The sequence below is a fragment of the Peromyscus leucopus genome, chromosome 5 (genome assembly GCF_004664715.2).
Source record: "Peromyscus leucopus breed LL Stock chromosome 5, UCI_PerLeu_2.1, whole genome shotgun sequence".
Lineage (NCBI taxonomy): Eukaryota > Metazoa > Chordata > Mammalia > Rodentia > Cricetidae > Peromyscus > Peromyscus leucopus.
Window position 1 is genome coordinate 42,315,793 of NC_051067.1, and position 16,467 is coordinate 42,332,259.

Here is a 16,467-nt window from a genome sequence, read left to right on the forward strand (position 1 = left end):
ATGCATGCCTGCTGCCCACACTGGCCAGAAGAGGGCACCAGATCCACTGGAAATGGAGTTAAAGATGGTTGTGAGCCACGAGGTGCTAGGAACCAAACCTGGGTCCTCTGCAAGAGCAATAAATGCTCACAACTGCTGAGCCATCTCCCCCAGCCCCTCTCACTTTTCTTTTTTGTTCATATTAGCACAGGATAGATTGGAGTCTATACTCCAAACTTAATGCTCCTGAGGAGTTTCTACATTTGTAGAATGGGAAAGGTGATATTAATACTCATCCTTCAAATGTGTTTTAGTCTGGGGGAAGTGAAATTAAATGAGATAAAATTACACAATACACTACTAGTCTCAGGGATACTTGTCAATCACAAGTGCCTTGCCCAACTGCAAATCAGGAGCAGGTGAGAACAGGTGTCCTGCTCAGTGCCAGAGCAAGTGTAGAATCAAGGTCAAAGCTAGTGAATGTGAGAGCCTTGAGTGCAGGTCATAGTGATCATTTGGAGTGTTTAGCTGAGCAAAAGAGAGATGGTCACCAAGGCAAATTCGATAATGCTTCCATTGCTGACCGATGTTTATAGAGACTCTCCAATGGGAGTCATAGAATTTTCTCAGGCAAGATTCTAATCCCTGTTCACAGTTAGGAAATTGAGACTCAGATGAGCTATATGAAACATTAGTCACAGATTCAGCCTAGACTGGACCCAGGTTTTCTGACTTCTGGATCCATGTTATAGATAGTACTTTCAACATGTCTCTAAGGGCTCAGCTGTGCAGCACTCTGTACAGCTTTGACTAGAATACTGCTGACTTTGCTAGCCTCAAATGACAGGATGCTAATAAAGCTTCATAACATACAAAATCCCTTAAAGGTTTAGAAAACCATTTCACTCTATCATGGAATCTTTGCAGCACAGTTCATCTCAAACTAAATTACATCCTATTAGCCTGAGACAAGTTACAAATAATATTAATTTTATCCCATCATTATCTCAATCTCTGTAGGCCAGAATCTGGGACAGTGTTATGGTTCTCATTTGTGAGAGATGGCATAAAAAACAAAAGGTGCTCCTTGCTCAAGATATAGTTAGTTATGGGATGTAGCAATTGCATGGTCACTCAATATTCCTGCTTGGTCAAATCATAAAACTGATGTAGGTTTTTTGTTTTGTTTTGTTTTGTTTTGTTTCTTTGTTACAGGAGAAAAACTAAGGGCCAGTAATTTATCTCCTTGGACTTTTGCCTATATCTGTGACTTTGTAAAAAGAAGGGATTTTTCAGAAGGCTTTTGTTCTGGAGAAAAATCACAAAAGTGGCTGGCACTTATGTGGATAGTCTGTAAATGTCAGAGACTCAATAGTGTATTTCAACAGGGAACCCTGGCCTAGATTTTTTCCAAACACCACTTAGAAAATCTCTAAATGATTCTCTAAAGTACCAGCTGGGGAGGTCCTAGGGTGTTCATGAAAAGAGGCAGCTCAGGCTCCCTGTCCATCAGCCCACAGTGCTACCCACCATGGGCTGTTTCTCCAGGTGCACTGTGGAATATGATGTGTTTGTCCTCCAATAGGGAACTAAAGGAGAAGATCCAGCCAGAAATCTTAGAGTTGATCAAACAGCAGCGCCTGAACCGCCTTGTGGAAGGGACCTGCTTTAGGAAACTCAACGCTCGTCGGAGACAAGGTACTGTTTGAGAACTCCATACACAGGCAGTGACAACAGTAGCTTGCTTTGGGGTAATCACAAAGGCATAGTGTCATTCAAGGACAGCACTGTGCTTGAGACAAGAATGGCAGTCTAGGTTAGACCATGTTTCACGTGTAGGGAGAACCAAATTTCAAAATGACCAAAAGGTCCATGGAGCTAAGTGGTGCTAAAAATTGCTAATGCATGTTATGACTCACCCATGTGCAAGGCTATTCACTCAATGTGTTACTACATAGCCCTGGGCCACATGTCAGTCAACAGGGGACCACACATACAATGGTGTCCACTAGGAGCATTGTACCCCCATAGTTTGTGTTTAAATGTACTTTATGACAGTCACATAATAGAATCACCTAAAGATGCATTTCTCGGAACATATGTATGAATAATACATAACTGGATTAATGAAAATCATCCTCAAAATAGCTCTATGAAGTACATATTTTAACCATATACATTTGCGCATAACAAAATGGAGATCTTGGGGGTTGAGTAACTTGTAAAATTCCAGAAGAGGAAGGGTTCATCCTCTAAATCTACAAGCCCTTCCTTCTAGTTTTTACTTTTAAAATGTCTATTTTCTTTGTCCTTATTGTATTTGTGTCTATCTGATTTGTGCGTGGGTGAAGGTATACGTACTCCATGGTGCACAAATAGAAGCCTGACAACTTTTTTTCTTTATTAAGAAATTTTCTACTCATTCTACATACCACCCACAGATCCCACCTCCTCCCTCCTCCCATCTCCCAGCCCTCCCTCTCAAGCTACCCCACATCCCCCAAATCAAGGTCTCCCATGGGGAGTCAGCAGAGCCCAGCACACTGAGCCTAGGCAGGATCAAGCCCCTTCCCACTGCACCAAGGCTGTGTAAGGCATCACACCACAGGCACCGGATTCCCAAAAGCCTGCCCATGCACCAGGGATGGATCCCAATCCCCCTGCCTGGGTGTTCCCCAAACAGTTCGAGTCAAACAACCATCTTCCATATCCAGAGGGCCTAGTCCAGTCCTCTGGGGGCTTCACAGCCACTAGTCTACAGCTCATGGGCCTCCAATATGTAGCCTGTCATCTCTGCACTTCTTCCTGTCATGATTTCGACGGTCACCGCCTGCAGAATCCCTCCTCTCTCTCATTGATTGGATTCCCAGAGTTCAGTCTGGCACCTGGCCATGGATCTCTGTCTCTGCCTCCATCAGTCACTAGACAAAGGCTCTATGATGATAGTTAGTGTATTTGCTAGACCGGTCACCAGAGTTGACTAGTCCAGGTACCCTCTGGACCACTGCCAGCAGACCAAGGTGGGGTTATCCCTGTGGATTCCTGAGAGCCTCCCCAGCACCCTGCCTCTTCCTATTCCCATGATGTCCTCATATATCATGGTATCTTCCTCCCTGCCCTCCCACTCTGTCCCTGTTCTAGCTCGACCCTCCCATGTCCCTATGTTCTCATTCCCTACTCCTCTCCCTCTGCCACCCCCCTACACCCAGTCTGCTCATGTAGATCTCATCCACTTCTCCTTCGCTGGGTCATCCATGTGTCCCTCTTAGGGTCTTTCCCTGTTAGCTAGCCTCTCTGGAGCTGTGGGTTGCAGTCTGGCCACCCCTTCCCTCACATCTGGTATCCACTTACAAGTGAGTACATACTGTGTTTGTCCTTCTGAGTCTGGGTTACCTCACTTAGGATGATATTTTCTAGTTCCATCCATTTGACTGCAAATTTCTTGATATCATTGTTTTTTACTGCTGAGTAGTATTCCATTGTATATATGTCTAACATTTTCTTTATCCATTCTTCAGTTGAGGGGCATCTAGGTTGTTTTCAGGTCCTTGCTATTACAAATAGTGCTGATATGAACATAGTTGAGCATGTGTCCTTATGGTAAGATTGAGCATTCCTTGGGTATATGCCCGAGTGGTATAGTTGGGTCTTGAGGAAGACTTATTCCCAATTTTCTTAGAAACTGTCATACTGATTTCCAGAGTAGCAGTACAAGTTTGCATTCCCACCAACAGTGGAGGAGTGTTCCCCTTGCTCCACATCCTCTCCAACATAATAAGCCTGACAACTTTTGTGAGTCTTCTCTGCCACTGTAAATTCCAAAACTTGAAAGCATGTCATCAGGCTTGTGCAGCAAGTGCTTTTACCCACTGAGCCATCTCCTTGATCCCACATCCTTCCTCTTCATGACTCCCTTGCACCATCAGGCAAACCACCACCCACTGTTGGTACTTGCAGCCTGGGTGGTCCATATTCTCAAATTTTCCATATTGATGCTGTTCCAGGTCAGAGTTGTTTTACTGGGGTTATAAGCAATGGTGATTTAAAATGAGGTAGAATCCATTTTCAGAATCTGTCAAGACGGATTTCTGAGTTGTCTCTGATTTCTGACCACAAAGTGTCAAGTCAAAAAGGTGCCTGTAGACCAGGCACACTGGACAGGAAGCAGTCCCTGCTGTTTCTGGGCTTTGATTGTTTTTTGCTCTGCTGACAGGATTCTGATTGCAGCAAGTATTCATATCTTACTGTCCTAGAAGAAACAGCTGGGGAAGGGTGAAGAAATTGAGAAAAAGCCAGGCAAAAGCAGAAGCATTAACAACTGTGCTAAGAACCAACATTAGTTATGAGCTGGGGAAACTCTGGCGGGTAGTTCTGAAACCCGATGGATGCCTCGCTTGGACGCAAAGCTCATCCACTAATGACAGCAATCAATTTGTGTTTGTGCCCATCCCTCTGGCCATTTACTTTAACTGCTCTGTGCTGAATGTTCAGTGATTGAAATATGTTGATGCTACCATTGAAAACTACGCTGAAGGATTTCAGAAAGCAGAACTTCCTAGAGTAAGTGTGGTTATTTGGAGAGGGTGTGAAGCCAAAGAGCTTTACATAGGCCTAGGAAGAGGATGGGGGCAGACCAATGCAAGGCTGAGTTAGACCTGCAACTGAGAAAGGCTTACATTATAAAAGAAGAGAGAACTCATTGCCTAAATCCAGCCCTTGAGGAATGAGCTCACGCCCATCTTCCTATTTGCATTCCTTGTGCTGGACTTCATGACCAAGTACGTGATGCTCCCAGAAGAAGTTACACTATAGTGCTAAGGGTTGTCTGTCCTTGTCCAGGTCTGTGGACTTGAGCAGTTTTCACTATCAATACCTGTTTTCTAAGATTTTTACAAGGAATAAAGGCAGTTGGAATGTAGCTCCTAGAAAAGGAATCACTGGTCATCTGGTCATCTGGAAAATTGTGCTTAAAAAAAAAAAAAAAAACAAAAAAAAAAAACTGGTCCAGAGTGAGAAGTCGTGGTCTTTTTGGCTCTGCAGTTAGCCCCCTTAGTGTCTTCAGGCAATACATCTGATGTCTGAAAATGCTACAGCACGGGAGTCTAGCACTCCAGGATCTGAGAACTGTTAGCCAGATAGTTAGATATATGCCCTCATCTCCTTATTGTCTCTGGGCAGATCAATATCCAGGATATATGGGCCCATAAACGTAACTTCAACATTTTCTTTCTGTACTTGACATTGGGCAACAGACACAGAAGTATTTGGAATGGAGGAAACACATAGAGGCACAAAGAGCTTTCATTGATGCTAGCTAAATCCTAGTACTTACAATTACACTGAACCTTCCAGTCCACTACACTATTTGATATTCCTTTCTAGGCTGAAATGAATTGACTGTGCCAGAATCTCCCTATCTAGATAAGATAATTACAGAATTTTGTTTAAAAAGATATTTATCCCTCATTGTTGATGAACTTCCTAATGAACAAAAGCCTTAGTGTCTAGCTGATGAGTTAGTAAAGATCTGGACAGAGTAGGGCCATTTGTGTTCAATACAAGAGTCTCCTGGTGCAAGTAGAAAGGCCTGTCGGTTAAGTCTGGTTACCAGCCCTTTGCCTGCACTGCATGTAGTCTCCCATCGCTCCATCAAAACACTGCATTTAGATTTGCACAGCCTGGTAGGGTAGACCGTAAAATTGGTCACCACTCCTTCAAGTGCATGCATGTTCAAGGAGCCATCATCACAGATTAGGTCTGATACTCCCCGTGTAGGAGCCATGGCCACTTCCCTACCCACTTATCTAACAGTGAGGAGGACACAGATGAGCAGAGTCAGTTATTAAGTTTACAGGGGAAAATGTGAGAGCTTCCACTCTCACAGAACCCAAAGTGGAGGAGTTGGCAAAACATCTTTTCCTTTGCTACATTTTGTCAGAATGCCCCACAGCCGGCATTTGCCTATCATCTTATCTCATCCACAACTCTGATACTGGGACAGTCTGGTGCAAACAAGATAAGTATGGGCTTCTGGAATGTCTGGCCACAGTAGACCTGGGAGGCAGAACATCACATGATACATGTTAATCTGGCTTAAGCCCCAGCCTCCCCATTCCAGGCTGGGTAGCTGTTGACAATCTATTCATCAACCTGGACTCTTTTTCCTCTTCTGTCACACGAGGATGGTGTTACCTCCTACATCAAGTCGGTAATTATAAGGGTTAACTAAACTGTCTTTAGCACTTAGGATGCTATCAAGCATTCAAAACTACTCTTATGACTACTATTTAGGTTGTAGTTTCTTGGCATATAATTTTTAAACACAAGAAGCATACTATTGGATGTCTCATGCCTGCTTTTTGCTTTCTGTTCTGACCACACAATGTAAGACTCGACCATGCTTCTTGTCCCACGTATGCCTAGAGGGACAGCAAAGATATACTCCTAGAGGTTGTCTGTGGTACAACTATCATTGTTTCATGAGACTGTAGTCTCCAACATTTTCCTCTACTTTCTACCTTTTAGCAATTTAGTTTTCTCAGAATCATTGTATTGAGTGGTCTTGATGACCCCTGGGCTAAATACTATAGAATCACTTCAAGAAACGATACCATAAAGCTTGCTTCTCACTAAAGATGCTTGCTAGCTTCCTGTCTTTAAGTGCCAACATGACCGAGTTATCTCGGAATTCTGTGCTAGATAAAACTTGTCTTCCCACTTCAGTCAGCAAAGTCTGTGTACCTCACATAACTCTTGCAACCCCGTTAGAAGCCTGGAGCCAAATGGATCATTCAGGCGCAGCACTTTATCAAGCCTTCCAGGCAACAAGCTGCTTCTTCCCTCTTTAATTACATTTCTCTTTTGGTGTTTGACGAAACCTAATTAGTTCATTTTAACAAAAGGCAGGTACTTCCAAATGAAGAAAACATAGATGAAGTTGGGGAAAGGCATTCAATAGGTCGAAATAATGAATAATCACCATTTCAAAAATGTGGTAGCGTAAATGGTAGGGTGAAAAGGGACATGTTCTCTGACAGGAGTGAGCAAGTAAGTGCTGGTAACCAGCCCGGTAGAGAATACAGGATGGACACTTCATATATGTTTTACTCATGAAGTTAAGGCTATCACTTTTTAAGTGAAGAACAAGGATCTTTCAGTCTATCATTTTTGCTAAGGGCTATAACAGAGTGCCAGGACCAGGTGTATAACCAAGGTCTGTGTGACCACCCAGGATTCATTAGGACCAATTATCTTGCTGAGTGTATGAGAGTCCTGGAATCATGAGCTAGGAAAGGACACACTGCCTCCAAGGAGGCAGCATTCAGAATCAAAACACAAGTCTCTGGTTTCGAAGAACATTTCAGTGAATTGAGAAGTGTTTGAAAGGCAGAGTGGTCTTCGCTGCCACCATAGCTACCATTCCCCTCCCTGAACCAACAGAGAAACTTGTGGATCTCATCACTGGGAAAGTGACATTTCCATTTCAAGGCACTGTCCGGAACTGTTCTTTGATTCTGAAAGGTTGTACCTTAGGCCAGATGTGGAATTTCTGAACACGATGATGATTTGGTTTAATTAAGGGTGTCCTAGCAAAACGGAACATCCTACCAGAAGTACTCTAACAGCAGAGGTTAGGAAATGCTTCCCCACTTCTGTGACAAGGGATTCCCAGGGCCTGCTACCAAACAACACTAGGAAGTCCCCTGCTTCCAAAGCAGAGTTGACCAGACTCAATTCCTCTGCCTCATGTAAAAGTCAACATGTCACACTAGTGGTAGTAACTATTACTCAATGTTCTGGTCTCCTCTAAAGACCAGAAGGCATGCTTACCTGTGGCTAAGTTGGCAAATGGAGGAAAATTTTAAATTTGTTTCTTATTGGATCATTTTCACTGTTGGACAGTGTTATAAGAATTTCACTTCTCAGTGATTTTTAGTTTATAATAATCCATGTGACATCACAAATAGCTTTAATCAGACCTTCTTCCCAGTATATGGGCTGTCCTGGTTGGCATTAACGGTCAGCCTGACATAGCATAGAGACATTTGAGAGTAAAGCGTCACCTGGAGAATCACCCAGATCTAACCGGCCTATGTCTGTTATGTCTGTGGAGGATTATCCTGACTATTGACTGATGTAGTAGAGCTCAACCAATGGTAAGCAGCTCCATCTTTAGGTGAGTAGCTAGTCTCAGGCTATATAAGAAAGGTAGCTGAGGGTGAACCTGTGAGCAAGCCAGAGAGCAAGCCAGGAAGCAGTTCCTCTACAATTCCTGTCCTGCCGTCGACTTTCCTCAGTGATGGACTGGGATTTGGAAACGGCAGCTGAATCATGCTCTACCACCCACCAGAGGTTGCTTTTGGTTCGAGGGTTTTATTACAGTACAGAAAAGAAACAGTAACATGGACTTTGAAACCAGCTGTTCCCTCTGATCCTTACCAAGGGTAAGGAGCGTGGAGGAAGGAAGGAAAAGAGGGGCCTATGACGAAGGAAAGGAGGAAAGCAAGAAAGACAAAAGAACAGTATGAATAAGAACAAACAGAAAGATTGAAGCGGCAGATTGTCTCCATATATTTTAGTTTGGAGATGGAGAAACAACTGTTAATATATTCTAATTTGTAATTCACTACAAGGCCTCCACATTAGCTCTCACATCCTCCATAGATGCTAGTAAACAATCTTTGATAATGTTCTCATTGCTTCTTGCTAATTGCTTTTAATGACGAGATCCACTCTTCTATTGCCCAAAGGGACTGGGGAACTCATAGCATCATGCTGAGTCTTAAAAGGAAGATGCACATTTTTTTTTTTTTTCTCACAAAAGAAAACTACAAATCAAGCTGCCGCTATTGACTGACACAGATGTTCATCACCACTATGTCGGTGTGCTGTGCTGGTTGGTGTGGGCAGCGCAAGCCATGATGCCTCTCACCTTAAGGGCTACAGTTTCCATCCCAAAAAAGGAAGATGCTACCTTAGCATCCTCCCATTTGATCACAAATTAGGACAAGCTTCTCAGCCTCTTCAGTTCCTCCTTCATTGTTTTGTGATCCATCCAAAACTTCTTACTTGCCGAGAAAGACAAGAACACATTGCTTCCATCAGACATGCACAGACCTTTTTGCTCTTGACCATTGCAGCAGTGGACAGAGTTAGATGAACTTGTGTAGAATAAGAGAAGAATTAGCTAGGAGTAGGAAGAAAACCAGAGAAAGATGATGTCCTTTAGCTCAAGGTGATTTAAACCTCCAAAAGGAAGAAGCACTCTTTAGTCATGAAGTGGTCAGGCCAGAGTTCCAGGTACCTGATTATGTTTCTTTTTTAAAAGCTTTCATCCAACTTTGCAAAGTAGGTGGTTGTTTCTGTCAAGGGATAAGTAGCCACTGTTCTGTAGTGGTCTGTTAATTAAGAATGCATTATGTAAGCAGGAGAAATCTCCCATTCCTATCCCAGATTGTCTTTGTCTCCAATTCCCAGCCATGGACACAAGCTTTTATATGGTTCACCTCTGTGCTGCCACCAAAAATTGAGGGAATCATCTTTTCCTTTAGTGTCCAAGTTCAGTCTCTCGTGTCTATCATTTATTTAATGATGTCTTATTATTCCTGAGGAATACTAGGTACATTTGCAGACTTATGGCAACTACTTTTAGAAAAATAATGCATCCTGAAAATGTAAACAGCAATTCAAAAATTAGTATATTTTGTAGATAAATATACATTGTGCAACTCAATCCATTTTGTGTTATACTAGTTCAGTTTCTTAATTCTTCCTATCAGACCTTACTGAGTGTAAATGATCACTGTGCCATATTGACTTATTGGTTTCACATAGTACCACTGAATCATGGGCTAGCCCCTACTTGCAAAGATGGCATTCCACAAAAGAACAGGCAGATCTTAATCAACAACAGAAGAACCAAATACCCCAGTGTCCCACCTCACTAACCTCCTTCCCATCTCCCTTCAGCCACTCACTTAGCCCCTAACCCCCCTCAGAGATAGCATACCTTACAGCGAATTGTGGTCATCATAGGTCGTGTAGACCAGGCTGTAGGCCTTGTGGTCCTTGTGTGCAGAGAGGGCCATCATGTCCTCTTATGTCAGGCCTCTATCAGTTCTGTGGTGCTCACAACACTCGATGTCCTTCAGACTTCGTACGTCTTATTGTAAATTCCCACTCAGTTTCCCTAAATGCATTCTTCTCGTCATTTTACACTAGCAGATTAGCATGGCTGTGAGTTAGTGAGGGAATAACTTGTTTAACTCACTGAAGTCCGCTCATTGGCCACCTGTGATTGCTGTATGTCTAAAGTGATTTTTGAAAAGTTGGCGAGCCCAACAATTGAATGATCTTCTTCCTCCTTGCCAGTGTTTTGTTTTTGTTTTCACCAGAGTTCAGAGTCCTTTAAGTACACGGTTGCCATGTTCTGGATACAACCAGGAATTCTCAAACAATGCTAACATCTCTTATACCCGAAGAAGACAAGCGTCACAGAGGCAGTTTCCTTTTGTGGGTTAAGCTGAGCATTTTCGTTGTTCATCATGCGGCGTTTATTTCATTCTTAAAGCTTTGTTTAGATTGAAAGAATTATGGGGACAATATGACTTCTTTCAGTGAAAGCAATTTTAGATTAAAAAACCTCTTTTCTTAAAATATAATGGACAACATTTTTATCAGAATAGTTTCAAAATAATTTGGTACTGCAGGTACAGTAATGAGGTGATTTGACCAAGACCATAGGGTGAGCCAGGTGCATGAACATACCAAGAGGCTGGTAGGGCACAGGTGTTGTGTGCCTGATGTGGCTTGAACCAAATCTCCTTAAGTCTTCTTTCTCCAGTTTTACCAATACCAACTGTGCAACCATTCAGTACCCACACTTCACCGAGGCATTGGGACCGTAGCCATTATGAAGACAGTAGCTGACTTCATACACTGCCCGGGCTAATGAGGACCCTGGAGTCTCTTGTCTCATCAGCAGTTGTTCATGATACATCCCCTAGAGGAAGCTGCTTCCCTTGGGTCCACTATTGGAGCATTCCCTTGGGTTTCTTATCTTGGGTCTTATCATAGGGAGCCTTAAGATGACTAACATGTGTATGCCAATAATATAAGCCCATGATGTTACTGACGAAACTAACTTCTAGAGAAGCTCAGTTCATAATGGCAAGCAGAGGAGCCTTTCTGGAGGAACTGAGCCTGTATCTACACAAACATTGCAGTTATGCTTCAAGTTCCCAATCTGTAAATCTGTAGGTCTATGGAAGTGGTGTTTACCTCCTTCTCCCTGTCGTGGTCTTGCTCACATTTTCTCATTACACTTGGGAGCTGAAGGGGTAAAATTGTGAGAGTTCAATGTAAGAACTTCCTTAAAGCCTTGGCCATTTCCATCCTGGCACTACACTGAAGGGTGTGGTTAGGAGGGGGGCTGCTTGTGATTGCCTTCATTCTCTCCCTAAAGCCTGAATTATTCAGATGATTTTTCATGGGTCCCACCCCCATGTGTATCACTAGTGACCTGATAATTCATGCACAAATCGTGGATGTGTCTATTAGCATCAAGGAACAGGTGTATAGAACAACTAAAGATGGCTATGTGTGGACAGCCATCTCAGCAGGCTGGAGATCAAAGTGGAAGCAGATTGAGGCCCCCAAAGCTATTCTTCCTTCACCTCTCTCCTCACTTTGTGTAGCTTCTGTGGCTAAGGACTCACCCTGTTGGTGGTTACAGGTACTGATGAAATGTCCATGGAAACTACCCTCTTGAAAAGTACTTTGCCACTGAGCTAGGTTTGGTGACATCCCCTGTGGTCACCAATGTTTGCAGAGCAGGATGGGTGATACTGAAATACCCAAATCAGGAGGGGCTTCACCATTCAGTGTAGCTAGAGTTTTCCTGCCTTGCCCACAGTCAGGACAAATCTTTGTCACCCGCCAGTCCCACAGCCGCTCAGACCCAACCAAGTAAACACAGAGACTTATATTGCTTACAAACTGTATGGCCGTGGCAGGCTTCTTGCTAACTGTTCTTATAGCTTAAATTAATCCATTTCCATAAATCTATGCCTTGCCACATGGCTGGTGGCTTACCGGCATCTTCACATGCTGCTGGTCATGGCGGCGGCTGCAGTGTCTCTCCGCGTCAGCCTTCTGCTTCCCAGAATTCTCCTCTCTCCTTGTCCCACCTACTTCCTGCCTGGCCACTGGCCAACCAGTGTTTTATTTATTGACCAATAAGAGCAATTTGACATATAGACCGTCCCACAGCACTTCCCCTTTCTTTTTTTTTAAAAGGAAGGTTTTAACTTTTACACATCTCCAAAGTCAGCTTGGTATATTTGGGAATTTGGGCGTAGCTTCTCTTGCTACTTCCTGCTGGAGGGGGGCGCTGTATCTTATGGGGACACAAAGAAAATTTTAGGATCGTGGAGTAGTCCGTGACTTGAAACGATTCTGGATGTTGGATCATCTGGGCCATGGTGTCATCGGAGACCTTTCAGGTGGTCTTGGCTGGTCAAACCTGATGTATCTTAATCTGGAACAAATCCATAGCCTCTGGCTTTCTGTAGAAACAAAAGCAGAGCTTCCTTTCCAAAGCAACATATCCTTACATCCAAATTTTGAAGTTAAGGTACCTTTAAAATACACATTTTGGCATAATTCAACAGCTTTTGCAATCAAATGTTTCTCTTCAGTTATGAATATCAAAGAGAACATAATCCAGATTCTCTGTGTGGTAGCCATCTTTATGTGGCTTATGTTTTATATTACCTTGAGCCTATTGCTTTAAACTGCAGCCTTCTAAGCCTGAAACGGCGCTGTGGCTGCTGGCTCCACCCACTTCAGTTTCCCAACATGGCGGTGGTACGTTTTCCACCAGCTCTGGGAGCCATCAATTCTCAGAAATAGTGGGTCTATGCTTCTTATCAAAGCAGCGTGTAGCCCAGAAACCTCTTTTCGTTTTGTACTAGCAAAGGCTAAATCCACCATGCAGCTTAATGTTCCATTTGCAGAGGCCTCATTCCCGCCATACTGCAGATCGAGCACACATGCCAGGAACCCGCCAGGAACTCAAACTGGCAGCTGCTGCTCATTTGAGAGAGACAATTAGGAAGCTGTTTTTAGCTCCGTTTTAGAATCTTTTCTCAGGTTTTAGGTGGAAACTCTTGCCCTCTCGTTGGGCGCCATTTGTAGCTAGAGTTTTCCTGCCTTGCCCACAGTCAGGACAAATCTTTGTCACCCGCCAGTCCCACAGCCGCTCAGACCCAACCAAGTAAACACAGAGACTTATATTGCTTACAAACTGTATGGCCGTGGCAGGCTTCTTGCTAACTGTTCTTATAGCTTAAATTAATCCATTTCCATAAATCTATGCCTTGCCACATGGCTGGTGGCTTACCGGCATCTTCACATGCTGCTGGTCATGGCGGCGGCTGCAGTGTCTCTCCGCGTCAGCCTTCTGCTTCCCAGAATTCTCCTCTCTCCTTGTCCCACCTACTTCCTGCCTGGCCACTGGCCAACCAGTGTTTTATTTATTGACCAATAAGAGCAATTTGACATATAGACCGTCCCACAGCAATTCAGGACATTAAAAGCCATTATTTCCTAAGGTCCAAAATCAAATGAGTCATTTTTCTCCTGCAGGTAACACTAATAGCACAGCAATGTTTTTGAAAGCTAGAATCATTAACTTTGTAAATGTATGTTTTTCTCCTCAGACAAATTTTGGTATTGTCGGCTTTCACCCAATCACAAGGTCTTACATTATGGCGACTTGGAAGAGAGCCCCAAGGAGAAGTGCCCATGATTCCCTGCAGGACAAATGTAAGTGGCCCCCTCCCTGGTATAGGACACCTGAACTTTGACTGGTTATTTTTTTTATTCATAGTATACCATGCAGAAAACTATTAGCTTAAATGAACCTTTTGAACTTTACTCATCCTTCAATTTTAACCTGAGCATTCCCATTAAGTGCATGGCCTAGAAGGATTTGAGGCTCAGAGATGAGCAGCAGGTCGAATGTCAAAGGATGCTCACCTACCTTTCCTCTCTATTTTGGATAGTATGCATCTAAAGCTATTTCAGGGAGCCAGAAACATATAAACCTGAATTTGCCAACTGTATTTTCAATAACCTGAAATGATTTCTTATAGCATATGCAACAGCCTCTAACACATATGACTTAATGTATCCTATAATCACAAAATAGAGTTAGTGAAAGACTCACATACTACTTCTGAGAACTCAGCTACTTTGGGAACTTATGATAAATAACTTTCCAGAAATTCAGTAGTCCTCCAAGGTATGTATTATTTCTATTTATTTGCCTTTGCCGTATGCTTTGTTTTAATGTGATTTTGAAGAGATAGTAATATGTGAGATCTTTTTAACCCAGTACTAAGCCAGGTACCAAGTACCAAGGTTCAGTGCTCAGTGTAGAGACTAAAATTTACTAAAGCTGCATTGAAAAATGCCAGGATGGTGAATTAATTTGGAAGAGAAATGAGACAGAAGTAATACATCTTTGGAGGACACTCTAGTGAGAGAAATCAACCGGGGGCCAGTTGTCATGACATGCTTAAATAACCTTTAAAAGTAACATCGGTCCTGCCGTGTTTAGGTAAGCATATCCCATGTCCCAGGCAGTGTCTTTGACCTCCTGCCTCCTGCTGTTTCACATCTGCCTTCCCATCACCCCAGAGCCCATGAAAGTCAAATCTCAACTGCCTGCTGTACAGCGCTAGACCACAGGAAGCAAAAATAAACCCTGAGTGGGAAACTTCCTGACACTTTCAGACTCTGTGCTGACATCTCGGGCAGAAAGCCTAGAACATTTCCTCTCCCTCCAGTTTAAAAATGGGACGATCTGGTCTTTGTAGTGTCATACAGTTCATTCATTCCCATCTATAGACGAACTGCTTCCCAGTGTGTATTCTTGATACCCACATCAGGAAAAACTAATCTGAAACCCAGAGCTGTAGGCTGTGCCCCCCAACACAGGCTGTGCCCCCCAACACAGGCTCTGCCCCCCACAACACAGGCTGTGCCCCCAACACAGGCTCTGAACCTCCCCACAACACAGGCTGTGCCTCCCCCAACAAGGCTGTGCCCCCCAACACAGGCTCTGCCCCCCTCACAACACAGGCTGTGCCCCCCCCACACACAACACAGGCTGTGCCTCCCCCAACACAGGCTGTGCCCCCCTCAAACACAGGCTCTTAGGTTTCTGCATGAAGCTAAGACCCACCCTGGTCAGAGCTGACAAAGCTGAACCACCCTGTCACCTGATGCCAGGCCTATGCTTCTCCAGCTGTGGACCAGGCCACCAGACCTTGGAAAGTGGAACTCAGGCGGCCACACTCAGACCTCACAAATCAGAAACGCTGCAGTAAGAACTGGAGCCTCCATGTGACTCTGGTGCCCTCTCAAGTTTTAGAAATGTTAATGTAGGTATTGCTGAATACTCCATGGTAATTCCTCAAACATGACTTTCACCAAAAAGTCCTTTTTAAACATGAGTTGAAAATATGTTGTCGGGGTTGGGGATTTAGCTCAGTGGTAGAGCGCTTGCCTAGCAAGCGAGAGGCCCTGGGTTCGGTCCTCAGCTCTGTTAAAAAAAAAAAAAAAAAAAAAAAAAAAAAAAACAAAAAAAAAAAAAAGAAAAGAAAATATGTTGTCAACTTGTAATTTTTGGAAGAAAGAATGTTAAAAAATAAAACTTTACTAAGATTTAATATCACTATTTTTTCATAAAGGAAAAGATGCTCTCTCTCTCTCTCTCTCTCTGTGTGTGTGTGTGTGTGTGTGTGTGATATAGACACACACACACACACACACACACACACACACACAAATACTCATACTCTCACATGGTAAGAAAGGCTTAATCTTCGAGTAAAGGGCAGGCCTTTCTGCTCATTGAATTAGCTGTATGAAGACACACTCCAGTGTCCTTTTTTCTCTCCTTTCTGTTAATTAGTTAAAAATCCTCTCATGAGCTAGGAGGTGTCCACGGCCAGTGATGTGGAAAAGTATTAGAAGTTTCTGGTGCCCAAAGTAACTACTACTTATTCACCTGGCCAAGAGATGGAGAAAGTCTCTGGGCTGAAGACTCACTACACTCCTGACCCCACCCTGAGAATCTGTTCTCTGCTTACTGGACTTATAATTTATCCTCACACCTATAGATATATAATCCGCTTCTCAACTTAAACATGGGCATGTAACTGACAGTTTGTCAGCGTTAGGTGCAATACACCCAGTTCCTTAGAAAATGAGCTGTCCTACACCTAGAGAAAGTTCTAGAGGTTGGCTGGCACCAGAGCTCTCTAAAAGAGCAGTTGCTGGGCTTTCCCACAGAACAGTGCCCCTCACCTCCAAAGCCCCAGAGTAGAGAAAACTACAAACATCTAGGTGTGCAAGGAGAGTACCTGGCCTGGTGGTCACAGAAGAGCACAACCAGAGCTGTGAATCTCTGCTCTCCAC

General features: G+C 43.5%; 1 protein-coding gene across 1 annotated transcript in view; it reads left to right on the top strand.

Moving 5' to 3' along the window:
• Positions 1 to 16,467, top strand: part of Elmo1 (engulfment and cell motility 1) — a 434,336-nt gene that overhangs the window by 395,263 nt on the left and 22,606 nt on the right. The window contains 3 exon segments of the mRNA XM_028855855.2: positions 1,565 to 1,677; positions 13,701 to 13,779; positions 13,781 to 13,806. Of these exon segments, the coding sequence (XP_028711688.1) occupies positions 1,565 to 1,677; positions 13,701 to 13,779; positions 13,781 to 13,806 (218 nt within the window).